Source organism: Canis lupus, chromosome 7 (assembly GCF_048164855.1).
Source record: "Canis lupus baileyi chromosome 7, mCanLup2.hap1, whole genome shotgun sequence".
Taxonomy (NCBI): domain Eukaryota; kingdom Metazoa; phylum Chordata; class Mammalia; order Carnivora; family Canidae; genus Canis; species Canis lupus.
Window position 1 is genome coordinate 61798731 of NC_132844.1, and position 17474 is coordinate 61816204.

The following is a 17474-nucleotide window of genomic DNA, read 5'->3' on the forward strand; positions in this document are numbered from 1 at the left end:
TTTGGGGGCGCGGAGAACCCTGCGGCGTCCCCAGCCTCGTCCCGAGCGCGCATATCGACCCGGCCTCGAACCTCCTCGCAAGTCGGGAACCGGCCGCGTCCTCCCCGGCCCCGGGAGAAGCGGGGCGGGGCGGGGCGGGGCGGGCAGGAGGCCCCGAGGGCCCGGGGGAGGCCGGGGCTCGACTTCCAGGCGGGGCGTGGGGGGCGGGCGAGGTCCCCAGCCCACCGGCCGTGCCAACAATGGCCTGTTGTAGAAGGAGGCGGGCAGGAATGCGGCCGGGGGGGGGGGGGGGGTGCGGCGGGGCGGGGCGGGGCCGGCCTCGGCCGCAGCCTCTTACCTGCCCAGGTAGCTCGCATTTCCCGGCGAGCGGCGGCGCCCGCAGCACCTGTCGCCGGGGCGCGCGGCGGGGAGCCGGCCGGGCCGGGGCGGCATGGCCCGCTAGAGGCCCGGGGAGCCGGTGCGGAGCTGGGGCCGGGCCCGGGCCGGGCCGGCGGCGGGGGGCTCCTTCCCGGGGCGCCGCGCGGCCGGCGGCAGCATGAAGAAGAGCCAGACGGTGCAGGGCACCTTTAGCAAACTCTTCGGCAGGAAGCACGCCAACCCCGCGGGCACCTCCCTCTACGCCACCAACCCCCCCTGGATCTTCACCCGGGAGGCCCCGGAGGAGGGGAGCCGCGAGCTGGGTGAGCGCGGGCGGCCGCGGCGGCCTCGGGGAGGCGGGAGGCGGGAGGCGCGAGGCGGGAGGCGCGGCCCCGAGCGGCGGGGCAGGAACACGTCGCAACCTGCCGCCCCGCCGCCGAGGCGCCGCCGGGAGGGGAGCCCCGGGCTCGGCACTCTCCCTCCTCCGTGCAGATGAGGTCCGACTCCTCGTGGTCCGCAGGGCTTCCCGGGCTGGGCGACGCGCCCCCCTCCGCCGGCTGCACCGCGGGTCCGTAGTGTCTCCTGCCCCCAGTCGAGGACTAGGGGCTGTCCCTGCAGCCCTCACCCTGTCTGCCCCGCTCCCTTCCTCTCCTGGCCCAGATCATAGGCACAGAGAGGGGGCTGCGATCTGGGCGCTGGCACGCTTGGCTCTGCACCGGGAGGCCCGGGAAAAGCCAACGGAAGCCACTGCTGGGCAGACAGCAGTCGGTGCAAGACATGGAGTGGCTCACTGGGGTCACAGGCTCATGCCAGCTCAGCGTGGGGCCTGGGTTGTCAATAGGCCGAGACGCAGGAGCCCAAGATGGGACAAGGAAGTCCCTCCTGACCCGTAGCCGCCCTTGGACCCTTGAGGCAGGCTGGTATGCCTCTGCAGGCATCCGGGATCACGGTGCCAGCCCAGCCCTGGGTCCTGGCTCTGGGTCACCTGATCACTGCATCTTTTTGCGATTTGTACCCTCTATAACTGAGGGAAACCGGCTGGATGGGGACAGCAATTCACTTAATTCGCCCATCACTGTTTTAGCTCACCTACCTTCATGGTCACCCCATCGTCTTCACTGACCTCTATGGCCACTGTACCATGACCCACAAGAGGGTGGTATATAGCTCAGCCCCTGCTGTTGGATTCAGTTCAGCACCTGGGTTGTCATAGATGGGACACAAGTCACCTGGACAGGAGCAGGACAAGCAAGATATCACCTCTCCCTGGCCCAAGGATCTCAGGCCAGTGGGGGAACAGAGCTAACCATATGCCATTTGGACCGTTCTGAGCCTTTGCTATAAAAAATGAAGTGCAGGGATCCCTGGGTGGCGCAGCGGTTTAGCGCCTGCCTTTGGCCCAGGGCGCGACCCTGGAGACCCGGGATTGAGTCCCACGTCGGGCTCCGGTCATTGGAGCCTGCTTCTCCCTCTGCCTGTGTCTCTGCCTCTCTCTCTCACTGTGTGCCTATCATAAATAAATAATAATAAAAAAAATTAAAAAAAAAACGAAGTGCATAAGGAGCAGAGAAGAGAGATGACTTGTGATTGGAACTAGCATTTGAGGGCAGCCCGGTGGCTCAGCAATTTAGCGTCGCCTTCAGCCCAGCACCTGGTCCTTGGAGACCCGGGATCAAGTCCCACATGGGGAGCTCCCTGCATGGAACCTGCTTCTCCCCCTGCCTGTGTCTCTGCCTCTCTCTCTCTCTCTCTCTGTCTCTCATGAATAAATAGAATCTTTCAAAAAAAAAAAAAAAAAAAAAGGAACTAGCGTTCGAGCTGAGATGGAAGGGCATCCAGCATTTTGCAGAGCAAACAGCAGGAACAAAGGCGAGGAGGGGCAGAGCAGTTTGGAGGCACAGTTTAGGAACTTACTAGTACATGTGTGTTGCCAAGTCTGACTCTGAAGCTCCAACACCTCTCCCCGCCCATGTAGCAAATGCTTGCTGACCCCTTGTTAGGTGCAAGATACCGTTCCAAAGTCCTTATGTTGTTGACTTGTTGAACCCTCATCTATCAATCCTTTTGTTTGTTTTGTGTTTTTTTTAAAAGATTTTATTTATTTATTCATGAGAGACAGAGAGAGAGAGAGAGAGGCAGAGACGCAGGCAGAGGGAGAAGCAGGCTCCATGCAGGGAGCCCGGGAGCCCGGGAGCCCGGGAGCCCGATGCAGGACTCCATCCTGGGACTCCAGGATCACGCCCTAGGCTGAAGGGGGCGCTAACCCGCTGAGCCACCCAGGGATCCCCTAGCAATCCCGTTGTAGTTGATGATGCAGGTACTATAATTCCTGTTGGTCAGATGGGAAGACTGAGGCAGAGGGAGGGTAAGTAACATGCCCAAGATCACACAGCTTTATATGGCCAAGCCAGGATTTTCTTAAGAATACAATTCATTGATTATTGGTAGACTCCGTGAGTTGTGCAGCCATACAATTCGGTTTGAGAACACTTCCAGTACCCCCAAAATTTCCTTCTTGAGGCAGAGCTGATATTTGAACCCCGCAGCCAGGCTCCAGAGACCACACTCTTAGCCAGCTTGCTGCATTAACTTACTGGGAGGCGATTCAAGGGTGAATTTGACTTGAGGGACACCTGCTTGAGAACGTGTTTCCTGCCACCCCTCTCCCAACACACGCGCACGCGCACACACACACATACACACACACACACACACACACACACACACACACACACACATTCCTTTCCTGAGGGGAGACCTTAAAAATGCCAGAGACCCTTCTCTATATTTTTGCCTGCACTAATCAGGCTGCTGGTGGGGATCAGTCCCTCTGGTGAGAGAAGTGAAAGCATCGTGTCCTGTCACCTCTGGCCAGCTGCAGCCTTCACCAGCTGGGGCAGGGCTGGAGCCCCAGGGCCAGTTCCTCCCATTCCCAGGGCAGGGTTGGGCCTCCAGCTGACTCAGCCTGGTTGCACCCTGCACATAGGGGGTGGAAAACAACGTGCACCCAGTAGGATGGCTCCCAGTGTTTCCGGGGTGTTTCCCAGGGGTGCCAGTGGGTGTAGCCCAGGTCTTCTTCCCTGTTGAACAGGGCGTGTGCTTGGAGTGGGGACAGGAGGGGCCAATGTTGGAGATTCTGCGATGGGATGGAGGTACCAGACCTGCCTCTGTCTATAGAGTAAAGGCTAGCCACTGCCTGGGCCTCAGTTTTTTTCTTCTGTGAAATGGGGATAGCGTCTAGACTGTCTACAGAATGGCTGCCTGAGGTTCGTACATGGCAGGGGTTTGAAGACTCTTAAAAAGAAAAGCCCTAAGAGCAGGAATTGGCAAATTATAGCCGTGGCTCAAATCTGGCCCATGGCCTATTATCATAAATAAAGTTTTATTAAAACAACCAGTCATGCCCGGCATTTACATATGGTCTGTGGCTGCTTTCATGCTACGGTGGCATTGCTGAGTAGCCACAACAGAGACCGTATGGCTCACAAAGCCAAAAATATTTACTAGGTGGGCCTTTACAGGAAGAAAAAAAAAAGGGATGACTACTGTATGATTTATTATGTCCAAGCCATTTTGACTCTGAGCACTTCCTGCCCTTGTCATCAATTCCTAACGCTGCTGTAGACCAGAGGAAACTGGGACCATCCTAAGGTCTCAGAGGGGTTGAGATTAGTATTCCATAGGGTCCTGGAGTCTGTAACATTCTCTGAGGTGCTGGTGGTATTTGGCCCTAGAGAACAGGCAGTGGAACAGAGGGGAAAATTGATGTGGAGGTGTGTATGGGAATTAAGGAGTAACTGTGGCTACAACCATGTAAAAGTCTGTTTGCATAAGGGTAGGCTGGTGCAGTGGGTAAAATGCAAACAGTCAGGTGACGGTGGTGACGAGTATGTTTTTCTTTAAACAATTTCCTTGACAAGTATTCTAATAACTATTAGGAGAGCTTCACTTAATGCAAATGCAATTTTAATTAAGTCTCCAGCCTCCCCCCAGCCCACAGAGAGATGTTAAAAGGCCCCTCGATTGTTTGCTAAGTGCTTGAGACCGCAGAGATGTGAATCTTTGCAAATTCCTTGATGAGGGTTGGGCTGCAGCTGCCAGAAACAGGGCTATCTCTCTTTCTGGACTCCTTGGATTAATTACCCGACCTTCTCTATCCCCTGCCACTCCACCCTACCCCAGCAGTGGGTTGTCCTATATCTCTTGCCTTGTTCCTCCAAATGTAAGTTGCTTTTGTCATAACCACATAGGACACTTGTTAAAAATGTAGATTCCTGGGGTCTCACTCAGGCACACAATGTCAGAATCACTGGGCGAGGGCCTAGGGTCTGGAGTTTTCACCAGCTCTCGGGTGATTCTTTTGTACAGGGAGACTTGAGATTTGTGGGGTTTCCTTCCCTGGATGTGGTATGGCTATTCTCTTTCCTCCTGGAACTTCTGCAGATCTAAATAAATGTGCAGGGACTGCAGCCAGCCCCTGATCAGGAGAACCCTGATGCTCCCTAGGGCTGGCTGCTGGTTCTGGCATCCCTGCTCCTGGGGTCCCCTGGCCTTGTGTCTCTGGCCAGATGAAAAGGTAGGAAGCCGTGAATCCCTGGAGCTGGGCACATATTTCCTGCCTGGGTCAGGCTGGCACCGGCCTCCCGAAAGCTGACCTGTGTACCTTGCGGGGGTGTGAAGGAGACTGTTGTTTACTCCTGTCCCCTGGAGGCGTGCTGCAGTTTGCTGGCAGGTCAGTGCGCACATGCACACCCATTATGTAAGCTCCTCTCGTCCCTGTGGCTCAACCCCGGAAAGCCAGGCTCTCCCTTGACCACAGCAGACCGGCTACCGGGTGCCCCTTCCCTCCCAGCCAATAAATGAGTGACAATAACAATAAGATCATCGTTATTATTATCAGTTATTTACTGAACCAGGCACCATGCTAGAAACTACATGTGTTTTCTCAATTGAGGAAACAGATTCAAAAGGCTCAGATAGGTGAAAAGACACAGTCATTTCGGCCCAGGGGCAGCTCAAATATTGATGTGCATCCAGCCGCCTGGGGCCTTGTCAAGATCAGATACTGATGCAGTAGGTTCGGGATGGGGGACTTGCATTTCCAGCCAGTCCCCAGGTGAAGTCCTTGGGCAGGTCTGCAGAGCACTCTCTGAGTAAGGTGTCCTAACTAGGAGGCGGGGGTGGGGTCTGAAGAGAGGCCCTCTCCAGGCCCCGCCCCCAGGCCTCTCCCCTCCCCCCCAACCTGTGGCTTCCTGCTCCAGCCCAGCCCAACCTTCAGCGTCCCCTCTGCCCTTGGACAAAGGCCTCTCTCTGGTGCCTGGGTCAGGCCTGCTGGGGCTTGCTGGGACAGACTGGCCTTTTCAGGTTCCTGTCATGTGGACCTGTTAATTAGCAAGGAAGGGCCTCATTAACGTCATTTGCGGGTTACATTTGTGGGGCCCATCTGCTGCTTCCCTGAAAGGCTGGGGCTCCTTAGTGACCAAGGATTGGATGCTCCACCTCAGTGGGGTAAAGATAGGGGGTCTTTTTGAGGGGTTCTGGGTTATTCTGCGTCAAGGCATCAAACTCGCTCAGCTACAGACCCCTCCTAAGCCTCTGGGATTAGACCTGGGGCCAGTGCTTGGGGCCATTTGGGGGCTTCTGGCAATTTGGGGCCTCACACCCCCACTCCAGCCCTCCTCTTGTCCCTGCCAGCTCCTTTCTCTCCACTGATTTTGGGAGGCTTCCTGCAACATAGGAGTAATGATCCCGGTTTGACAGGTGGGGCAACCAAGCCCCAAACAAGCCCCACCAAATGCTCAGAAATCCTCAGGCAACACATGAGGGAGTCTCGGTGTGACCCCAGATCTGATTCTTAGGTGTATTTGTTTCTTCTAGGAGGCACCCCATTTTGAGTCTCTGGAAAACCAGGAGATGGAGAGGAGAGATGCCAGGTCTCTGCATTATTTCCCTGCATGCTGGCTGTGACCAGAGGGTTCTAGAGTCAGGCTGCCTTGACTTGAATCCTGGCTCCTTTCACTCACCAGCTGAGCTGGGGAACCTCAGGCAGGAGACCTAACTTCTCTGAACCTTGGCTTCTTCATCTGCAAAATGGGAATAATAAGCTTGCCTCCCCCAGGGTTTGTGAATGGGAATGTAGAGATCACTTAGAATCCTGCCAAGCTCATAAGACATGCTTAATAGATGTTAGACGTTTGCATTTTTTTTTCATTTGCATTTTTATTATTAGTTTTCTCTCTCGTTTGCACCTGCCTAGGATTTGGGAAAAGAGCTAAACGAAGGTCCCAAGCCTCAGCCTCCATGGAGATCTGTGGCTGCTTTGAGGCTGGGCTAGGAAGAGCATTTTTCCAGGCTTTCGACTCTGATCTCTGGGAGAAAAGAAATGCCAAAGACCCAGTGAGATGCTGCTCCCTTTGGCAAGAAGGAGAGAAAGAGTGGGCTGGAAGGGAGGCAGCAGCTGTGCCCAGCCCTCAGCTTCCCCAAAGCAGGCCACCGCACCCCCCTGCACTTACACACACACACACACACGCACACACACACCAAGAGAACCAGTCTGGGGAGAGGCAGCGAGCCATGTGCCATATGTAAAGCACTGCATCATGTCCCGGAGCCCAGCACTACAACTCAGGCACCCTGTTTGGGTCCTGGCACCACAGCTGCTCTGCGACCTTGAAAGCCAGCCCCACCCACTCTGGGCCTCTGTCTTCCCATCTGCAAAGAGCAGCCCCAAATGTCCAGATTCAGAGTTCTCCCCGACAGCAGACCAAAGGGCCCACCCACTTCCCCGTGGCTCTCACCCACGGCTATAGCTACTTACTCTTAATTTACTGTGATTCAAGCTCAGAGCCAAACCCTTGCTGGGCAAGCTAAGGTGGAGCAGAGGGACACAAGGATGAGAATGGTGGTGATGATGATAAGCAGCCCACTCAATCATTGAGCAGAAATTACCTGCTAGGCACTGTGCTTACCTGCTGTACACCGTATCTCTCACTTAGCCCCCCACCCCCCAGCCCGCCCAGTGGGGATCATCGTTCACAGTTACAAAGATGAGGAGCAACCTCCGAGAGACCTAGTGACATGCCCAAGGCCCTACAGTTAATGAAGGGATGGGGCAGGGGCTTGAACCACATTCAGCTGGGCCCTGCCCCATCCTACCTCCCCTCCCAGCTGAGGAGCTGGGAGCTGTGGCCTGCTGGCTGTCTCCTTGCCTTGCTTTGACCTCCTCAGGACCCGCGCAGCCCCAGCCTCAACACAGATACCCCTCAAGCCAACGGCAGGGCGATGTTCTCCTAAGTGAGGCTGTAGAGGAGGGGAGCTGCCATCCTCAGCTGATGTCTGAGGGGAAGCCTTCCTGCTGAAACAGGTGTGGCCACCAAGAGTTCTTTTTGAACCAGGTTTCCAGAAATTAGGTGATACTGATGTGAACTCAGACCCTTGAGGAAGTGTAAATGAAAAGCTGCCTTTGTTTCCTGCCAATTTATGTGAGAGAGGTGTACCCAAATGCAAAGGAATCCTGCACACAGGCCTGTCAGAAAGAGGATTTCATTTGGGGGCAAGCTGGGGTTGTTTTAATGATCAGGTTTGGGTATATGCAGGCAGATCCGAATTTCCACCTCCTTTACCACTGGTTTCCTTTTAGATGAATTTGCCAGGCAGGGAGGCTTGTTTGTATCTTGACAGGGCTGTGGTCCACCTGGGGCTTGGGCTCTGCTCAGACCCTGCTCCTAGGATCTCCCAAGGCTTCCTAGCTGCTGGAATTGCTCTAGGGGTTTCCTGAAGATACCTTCTTTCTCTGGAAGCTTCTGAGTCTATGGTGGCTCTCTCCATGTTCCTTCTTTCTGGATCCTGCTGGAATGTTCCTCAGGTGTCCCTCTGGGCTGTGTGGCAAGCTCGAGACCTCTGAGATCTCCAAGGACTCTTCCAGTGGGCAAGAGACTGAGTAAAAAGACAGACACAGAGGGAATTTCCAGGTTTGGGGGTAGACAAGACACAGGATGGCATCTTTTCTTATTGAGCAGGTTCAATGTGTCCTCAGAAGGTGAGTTGTCCCACCTCCTCTTTGTCAAGAGGTGGCCTGGCCGTCCTTTACCTCGTCAATTGAGGAGAGGGCTGCTTCTCAGGAAGGCCCATTCTAGCATCCCAGATCATGTGATTGGAGCCAGGTTCATTTACTTCCATAGGAAAAGCCCCATAGTTGGACTCTATTGTCTTTCTGTTTCCTTTGGACCTCGCTCTTGAAGCTTAGAAAGCCCAGCCCTGACCTTGAACCCATGGAGGACCTAGCTCATGGTGGTGGCCCCTCCGGTCTCACCTGCTGGTATGCCTTTACCAGTCAGGAACTGAGCCCAGGTACAAGGGGCCCAGAGAAAGTCTGGAAGATTCTAGCCACACCTCTCTTTTGTTTGGGTGTTTTCTCAAAGCAACAGACATTTATTATCAAGTTCTGTCAGTCAGACGTCTGACATCTGATCCCATGGGGGTAACATTAAAGTGTCTGCAAGATTCGGTTCTTTCTTGGAGGTTGTAGAGGAAATCGGTTTTCTCAGCCTTTCCAGCTTCTAGAGGCCACCAGCGCTCCTTGGCTCATGGCCCCTCCCAACTTCAAAGCCAGCAGTGGTGGGGGGAATCTCTTTTTCACATCACACCACTCCAACTCTGTCACCACACTTCCTGCCCTGACCCCTGACCCCTGACCCCAGGCTCACGTCTTAGAACTGGGGGATTGAACTGGATTTCCAAGAAGTGCCCTAGTGGGGACGGAGCCACCTGGGCCTTCCTCCCCTGCCTCAAGCACAGCCACTCGCCTCTGATCGGTTCCACTGTATTTTTATTTTTATTTTTTTTTTAATTTTTATTTATTTATGATAGGCACACAGTGAGAGAGAGAGAGGCAGAGACACAGGCAGAGGGAGAAGCAGGCTCCATGCACCGGGAGCCTGACGTGGGATTCGATCCCGGGTCTCCAGGATCGCGCCCTGGGCCAAAGGCAGGCGCCAAACCGCTGCGCCACCCAGGGATCCCCCACTGTATTTTTAGAAAGGGTTCCCCTGCTGACAACAACCACAAACCAACACAACAGTGCCTCCCAGCCAGGGTTGAGTCATGGAATCTACCAGGTAGTTAGAACCATGGAATCTGTGAGGTGCTGAGAGCATTTGTGCCTGCGTGGTGGTCAGATTTGGCTCTGCCCCAGCCAGGGGCAAGCTTCACCTCCTATCCCTCCCCAGAGCTGCTCCAGGGCTTACAGCCAAGACTCTTACCCTCAAACGGCCCCCTGCCCATCACACCCCATCCTCCCATCCACATCCCGTTCGTGGCACGATTAGGATTCTCTACTCTGGAAGCAGTGCATGTAGTGGTTCAGAAATCAGTCCTGGAGCAGAAACCCCGGCTTCACCTGAGGCTTTGGGCATGTTATTAGACCTCTGTGCTCCAGTTTCCTCATCTGTAAAATGGGGATGATGACTATACCAATTGCATGGAACTGCTTTCGAAAATTAAGTGAATTAATAATGTGTAAGATGCTTAGAACAGTGCCTGGCCCATTAAAATTGCTCAATAAGTTTTACCTACTATTATATTATTACTACTATTCCAGTGATTCCCTTGCCAGGTTGCTCCCTTCTAAAGCTCCGAGGCACACAGTAATACCAGCCATCAATACCCTGACAATCCAGATGTAGAAAGGAGGCTGCGTAGACCCCAACACTAGTGCAGAGATGAAATGCCTAGAGAAAAGGTCAGCCTGGGAGCATGCCTCTCTTGCTATCTCTGTGTTAATCCCACCTCACCTCCCAGTCCTGTTAAGGACCCAGCAGCCATATCCTGCACGTCGGATTTAGGACTTTGGTGTCCACACAGCACTACTAGGGAACATCCCAAGGAGATCCTGGTGCCAACACTCAAACTTTTAGAAGCCAGAGAGAATCAGGTGGGCTTAGCAGTAGCTGTTTGGTTTTCCCATGAACTCTAGTTTTGTGGTTTCTGCTTGAGCCAAATCTGTGTACTCTTGTGCTTCCTGTCTCCTCCCCCACCTGCCCCCTGGCATCTTGATCTCTGGCCTCAGGGACAGAGCCTGGTAGGGACTGGGCAACCATGTCTTCCTGGAGTGAGCTGGGCAAGGCACTGCTGGCAACCGGAGTTACTGGGAACTGAGGCACACACAGAGAACTCATCATTTTGGTCCCTTTTGGGAGGTGGAGAATCTTCAATGTTCCAGCCACTCTCTCCCTGGTGGGGCAGCACACAAAGGGCTCTGCATCCAGTTGGTGTTCCTGAGAGCCTTTATATCACATTCAAAACCCAGATGTTCACGCAGAGAGAGGGCTGTGGTGGCAGGCATGGGAATTTGGGGTGAATGTATTCTGATCTCAGGACTTCCCTGATAAGCCCAGTCTCTCTTGAATAAACCTTTTAGCTTTCTTGCAGTTTGCTCCTGAACTCATGTGCCAAGAGAAAAGTAGTCATGATTTGTTCAATATTCCAGTTAGAGGATTCTGGATAATTGGAATTTTGACCTTTCTTCTCTTTCCCCTTTAGCTATAGAGGAAGAAAAAGTCCCTCATGCCCTGTTAAATGAGTGAAAACCCTTCTTGCTTGTGACTATAATAGGAGGCCCACAGTGACCCCTGCTTCTAGGAGGTGACAGTGTGAGCCTGAGACAGGCTGTGAAATCCTTATCGATGAGCATTAAGGGTCATGAGGAAGATTGGTTGAGAAAATGTGAATAGCTTCTCATGCTCTCTCCACTGCTGTGGAAACAGCCCAGAACACAGACTCAGTAACTAGAGGAAGAAAAAGCTCTTTGTATCACCTTCCTATAGGGGAAGGGACCGCTTCTGTTGAGCACTTACCACGTGTAGACCACACTAACTCCTCATAACAGTCCTATGAGGATGGCACTAACATCGCTCCCATTGTACAGATAGGAAAACTGAGGCCCAGAGAGCTTAAACAATACTATTGGTAGTTAGCCGAGTTGGGACTTGTACTAGGTCACAGAGACCCTACCGTCTCGCTCTTCTTGCTCTGCCCTCAAGGGTGCAACGAATGGATCCATGCTCACAACCATTGATGGTTTGCGGGACTCAGGAAATCTTGAGTTAGAAGCGTTCAGAAGGTGGGTGCTGGGCCACTGGGGCAGCAGGTGACCTCATCTGCTCTGCTTGTTCCAGATTAGCAAGTCAAACACTGGAGAGAAAAGCCACCCTGTATGCCTCCCTCGCCCTGTGAGATAAGCCTTAGCTGGGACACTGGCCACACTCCCAGGGCCCCCAAAAGGAGGGGCGGCTTGTAGAAGTGTAGACTCAGGAGCTGTATAGAGGGACGAGGAGGAACATGCCGCTGGGAGAGCTGGGAGAGGCCCCGAGGACCAGCCCCCTGGGGTCCCTGCAGCAGTGGGCCCCACTCGCAGCCACCCCGTTGACAGGATCTTGTGTAAGAGGCGCTGAGCTGAGTCAGACAGGCCAGCCGCAGGCCCTGGCTCCTCCCTGGGAACCGCAGGGCGATGGACTCATGGGCTCCCGCACTTGTCTCCTCCAGGTGGGATCTATGCTGGAGACAATCGGTTTGACTCCGTGAGTGAGTCAGGAACAGCCACACTGAAAGCTCGGCCCAGAGTCCGGCCCCTCCTGACCTTCCTTCCACTGGTGAGTACGGTTCTGCGCTGGGGCCTGCAGGGCCGCTCTGGGTGGGCCACCTTAGCCGCCGCAGAGAACGTGCCCCTGCCCCAGCGGACATCGGCCTCACCCTCTGTTCATTCCCTTCCTTCCTGGTGCCAACCCAGGGTGCCTCCTGGGAGGAGGCGTGGCTGAGACTCCTGGCAGGAAGGCTGAGATTAGGGGTGTCAGGTCCTCCGCACTGAAGCCCAAGGAGAGCTTATGGGGAACTTGAGTGCAGAGGCCACACAGCGATGGGTACCTCTAGCTCAGCAGGATTCGTATCTGTGTTCTGCGAGCACTGATCGCTGCCTTCCGTGCCAGGCCTTGCATTGGGTGCAGGCATTCAGAGACGGCCGAGCCAGCACTGAGGCTCTCAAGGAAGGACAGGAGCAAGTCAGCAGACTGTCGGAACATAGCTCAGAGCACAGGCAGCCAATCCAGCCACGGGGGTGAGTCAGGAGGGCTTCCTGGAAGAGGTAACATCTGAGCTGTCTTGAAGGACAAACAGCAATGACCCCTGGGAGAAGGGCATTCGGGACAGAATTCTTTGTGGGTCTGAAACTAAAGGAAACCAAAAACTCCCCTCTGGAGGCATGGTTGAGCTTTTGCTTTTTGGCAAGGGAGACAGACTCAAAAGAACTGCTCTCTGACTGGTTCTGTTGACCGTGCTACGAGTTCCTGGCTTTGCTGGGACAGTGTAGACCAGCCCTGTCCAATAGAACTACAATGCAAGCCTCATTGTCATTGTCATTTCAGATTTCCTGGTAGCTACACTGAAAGTAAAAAGAAATAGACAAGATTCATTTTAATGATATATTTTGCTTAATCCAAAATATTCAAAAGATCATCATTTCAACATTAAATCGATGTTAAAAAGTACTACTGAGATGTTTTATATTCTTTTTTTCCTACGGAGTCTTTGAAATCTGACGTGTCATACAACTATACATCCCTCTTCTGATGAGGGACATTTCACTGTGGCTGGTGGCTTCTACTGTACTGGACAGGCCATGTCTAGAGTCTAATTTCTAGGTTCACTCCTATCTGGCAGGCCTGATCCCTGGTTGGGATAATATTATCACTGGTGTCCTTGAGGATTCGTGTCACCTAGACTGACGATGGCTAGCCCTGCTGAGCATAACCACCTCCCTCTCCAACACCTGATTTTTAAACATTTTTTTGGTTTGTCCAATCTCACTAACCAGACCCTGAGATTCTAGATGGGAGAGACTAAGTCTTATATTCTCCTTGCTGCATCCCCAAAGCCCCATGTGGAGGGCTGAACCCCCTGTCTTCTGGGAATACAACGTTAATTTATTTTCTGCTTATAAAAGCAACTTGTGGTGGCTCAGTTGATTAAGCGTCTGACTCTTGATTTTGGCGTAGGTCATGATCTCAGGGTTGTGGGATCGAGGCCCTCCTTGAGGTCTGTGCTGGGTGTGGAGTCTGCTTAAGATTCTCTCTCTCTTTCCCTTTCCCTCTGCCCCTCCCCTTCTCCCTTGCACTCTCTCTCTCAAAAAATTAATAAATAAAAGCAACTTGTGAACATGATAGATAAATATAGAAAGTACGACACCACCAACAAAAAGGAATAAAGCAAATGAGTCAGCCCTTAACATCCAGAGATGCATAAGTGTTACAGGGGTCATTGCCCCCATAAATGCAGATAAAATCATTTTGAAATTTTCTATTGGTAAAGGTGAATTAGATTCCCTCCCCTCACCTACCCCCGAGACACATACTCAGAATTACAGTGGTATGAGCCCAGAGCTGACCCACCTATCACCTGTTCTGGTTGTCAAAATATTGAAATAAATGGCTGTTGCCCTTTGAATGATTCTAGCCGTTAAAGGGTTAATACAATGCAGCTGAGTTTATTCTGACTAGACCACCTTCCCACTTGGGTCTCTTCAGTGATTAGGGCTTGGCTTGTCTCAGCCTTTCTGCCCTCCCCTCTTCTTGTTTGGTCCCTCCAGGGCAGATCCTGGGCAGCAGCAGACCCATACCGAAGGCTGGTGGTGGGGTTTGGGGGAGAGTGGGGAGAAGACACTGGAGTGGGCTTGGCCGGCTGGTCAGGCCTGGAGATCCAAGACAGCCTTCTGGGGGCCAGTCCTCCAGGCAAGCCTCCAAGCCAGTCAGGAGATGGGGGCTTTTCCCTGGCAAACCACCTTGCAGCTTGTAAGGTCTCATCCAGTGGCCGGGCCATGGGACCCTGGCTAATGCATATGGAGCACTTACTGTGTGTCGGCCACCATTCCAAGTGCCTCCGATGTGTGAACAGAGTCGACAGAGTCACATTATCAGAAAGGTGCTGTTAGTACTTCCCATTTTCCAGATGGAGAAATTGGAGCACAGAATGGGAAAGTAACTTGCTTACGGTCGCACAGCTCGAAAGTGGCAGAGTGGGGATTTGGAGCCCCACAGCCAGACTCCAGGGTCCTAGTTCTATTCAGGCCATCCTATTCTCCCCTCTACCCACAACCTAGAAGCTCTTTTCTTCCCTCCCAGTGCCTACCTGCAGAATCACCTGCATCTCTCTTGTCTGCCCCTCTGAACCCCTGTCCAGCAGCTGGGGCCTCTGGACACCAGGGTCTCTTGCCTCTTTGGGGTTATAGACCCTTTTGATACTTTGATGAGGCTGTGGGCCACATCTATGCAATGTTGCTTACAATTTCAGCAGAGGCCCCTTTCAGGCCCCTGGCAGCCCATTTATGATGCACCTTTAGATTAGGAACACTTGGCCTGATGGCTTGCATCCTGGGGACATCCCTGTGCTCCTGATTCAGCTCACAAGAGTCTACTTTATCACCTGCTCCTAGGCTGAGGGTAATCTGACTCCTCTCCCTTAGGCTCTGGGCCAGGTCCTTTGCTTTCTTCCAGCAGCGGCAGGAGGCTGGGAGAATGAGAAGCAGGAGGACACAGCTCCATGTGGGTGTGGGTTCACACATAGATACACACACACCCGCCCCCACAGCCCAACCAAGTTAAGGTGGGTGGGGAGCTGGGTCAGTGCCCAAGCCCTGCCTGACATTGTCCTAGCCAGGCAGGCCTCGCCCCTCCCTGGCCCTTCCCATACGCAGAGGGTACCTCCTAGGCCAGGCTTCCCTGGGGCAGGGGCGGCACAAGACAGCCGTGTCTGAGAAACCAGGTGATAGGCCCAGCAAGGCCCATGCTCTTCCTCGAGCTCTGCGTGCACCTGGCCACCACCTGAACACACCCTTCCTGTCAGCACTTGCCCTGCAAAGGGACGGGGGGCAAGAAGGGAGAGCAAGAGGATGCTCTTGGGAAAGGGAAGGGCGAGAGCAGATGCTTCTGACTGCTTCCTGGAGCTTCCTCACTCTATTTGCAGTAGGAGGGCAGAGAACTAAGAAATACTTTCTCAGGCAGCCAGCAGCCAAAGGCCAGTGATGGAAAGTACCCCTGGATCCCTCAGTGACTGGGATGGGACCCAACTGATCCTCGAGTAGCTGGAACCAGTCTGGGCTCTGCCGCTGCAGTGGCTGAGGGCCAAGCCCTACCTCTCCCCGGGCCCCTGGCTCCTCACCCATCAATGGGGTTACACCAGATGGTCCTTCGGGGTCTCCCCAGCTGTGACTTTCTGTGTTAAGTAACTCATAATGGAGAAGCAGGAGCCCCCCCTCCCACAGAAGCCAGGCCCCTCACAACACACGGATCACTGCTTGAGCTCTGTTTCCACTGCCGTAAAGGGCAGTGTTCCAGCCACCCTACTTCCTGTTCCGAGAGCTCAGAGGACCTGGATGGGAATCACCAAACTTCAGAATAGGTGAGGACCTTGGCACTCATGAGGATGAGAAAACCGAGGCCCAGGGAGGGGAGGGCCCAGGTTACACAGCTCAACAGAGGCAGAGGCGGGACCAGAGCCCAGGTTTCCTCCCAAACCGGTCCTTGTCCATACCACCGTGGGCCTGGGCTGAGTGGAGGAAGGGTCCTTTCTCTCCACTTACTGCTACCCCCAAGGGGAGGCCAGGCCCAGAGCTCGAGCCAGAGCTTGCACACGTTTTCTAGAGCTTAGCTGATAGGACAGCCAGTAGTGGGAAGCTTGTGCTTACTTCTCTCTGAGGCTCTTTCTTACCATCCTCTGGTCTGAATCAAACCGTCCCCAGGGTGACGCATTTAAGGAATTAAAAATTAAATGCCAATGTGGCAAATATAGGGAAACTGGCTGGACAGGTCCCTAGGGGAGCCCCAGGCGATGAGAGCTCCCTGGGTCACCCCACCCAATGAGTCAGGCAGGCCTGGCTGTGCCTGGGGAGGTGTAAGGCTGGGCTGGGGGCAGGAAACTCCATCTGTTCTGGATCCCTCCCTCTATTCCTCTGTGCCTGAAGCTCCAAGTCAGTGGGATTTCTGGTTTCTGCTCCACCCGCTTTCAACTCAGCTCTGAACTCAAGGTCCACGCTGCCCTTTGGGGTTGTGTTTGAGCTTCTTGGGATGAGCCAAGCAGGGCAGCCATTATGCCTGCCTGATTTGTGTAGCTGACATTAGCTGGAAGGGTTGTGGGGTGAGGGAGCACTGTGTGTTTGTGGGGGTGGGTGTCAGGGGCCTGTAACAAGATGAAGTGCACATGGAGCACATGGAGCCTCCCATCCCCATGGTAGCCCACTGCCTCCTCTACCCACCTGGCTCCTACCCTCACAGTGATCAAGGGCCTCACTCTCAACCTCTACAGCTTTATCCTATCCGCAGACAGCACCCCCTTGGCCATACTCTGGGCTCAGGGATATGCGTACCCCTAACTTGGGCTGAACTCAGGAGATTTAACTGGGAAAGAAGTTCTAAAAGTGGGCTCAGGGTCATTTAAGTGGGGGATTCTAAGGGTCTTGGGGCCCAGAGCAAGGTAAAAAAGGGAGTGGTATGAGCTCCAAGGGAATGTCCCCTTGATCCCATAGACTCTTCACTATGTAGGGAACCAAAGCAGGGCCTTCCTAGCACAGAGCCAGGGGAAGGGCCCTGCGTCCAAGAGCAGTTTGAGACAGCATGTAGGTTCAGAGGAAGATGGCCTTGTTAGTAGAGATTCTTCTCTGACCCCCCGGAGGGAGTTGGAGCTGTGACAAGGTAGAGGCCAAGGTGGAGGAAGAAATGAAGTTCTTTTTTTAATTTTTATTTTATTTTTTTAAAATTTATTTATGATAGTCACACAGAGAGAGAGAGAGAGAGAGAGAGGCAGAGACATAGGCAGAGGGAGAAGCAGGCTCCATGCACCGGGAGCCCAACGTGGGATTCGATCCTGGGTCTCCAGGATCGTGCCCTGGGCCAAAGGCAGGCGCTAAACCGCTGCACCACCCAGGGATCCCTGAAGTTCTTTTATAAAATGCTCACTAGCTCCCCATTTCAGACAAGCTGCTCTGTGGAGAATGCACAATTGCCCTTCTGCCCCTGGCCAGCACCCCCTACCTTCACACTCTTCAAAGCCAAGCAACACCTAGCTGGGCTTCACCC

General features: G+C 53.8%; 1 protein-coding gene across 1 annotated transcript in view; it reads left to right on the plus strand.

Annotated features, from left to right (window-relative positions):
• Nucleotides 1-446: 446 nt before the first annotated feature.
• Nucleotides 447-17474, plus strand: part of C7H6orf132 (chromosome 7 C6orf132 homolog) — a 33270-nt gene continuing 16242 nt past the window's right edge. The window contains exons 1-2 of the mRNA XM_072833023.1: nt 447-680; nt 11899-12005. Of these exons, the coding sequence (XP_072689124.1) occupies nt 536-680; nt 11899-12005 (252 nt within the window). The 5' untranslated portion in view covers nt 447-535. The remainder of the gene's footprint in view (nt 681-11898; nt 12006-17474) is intronic.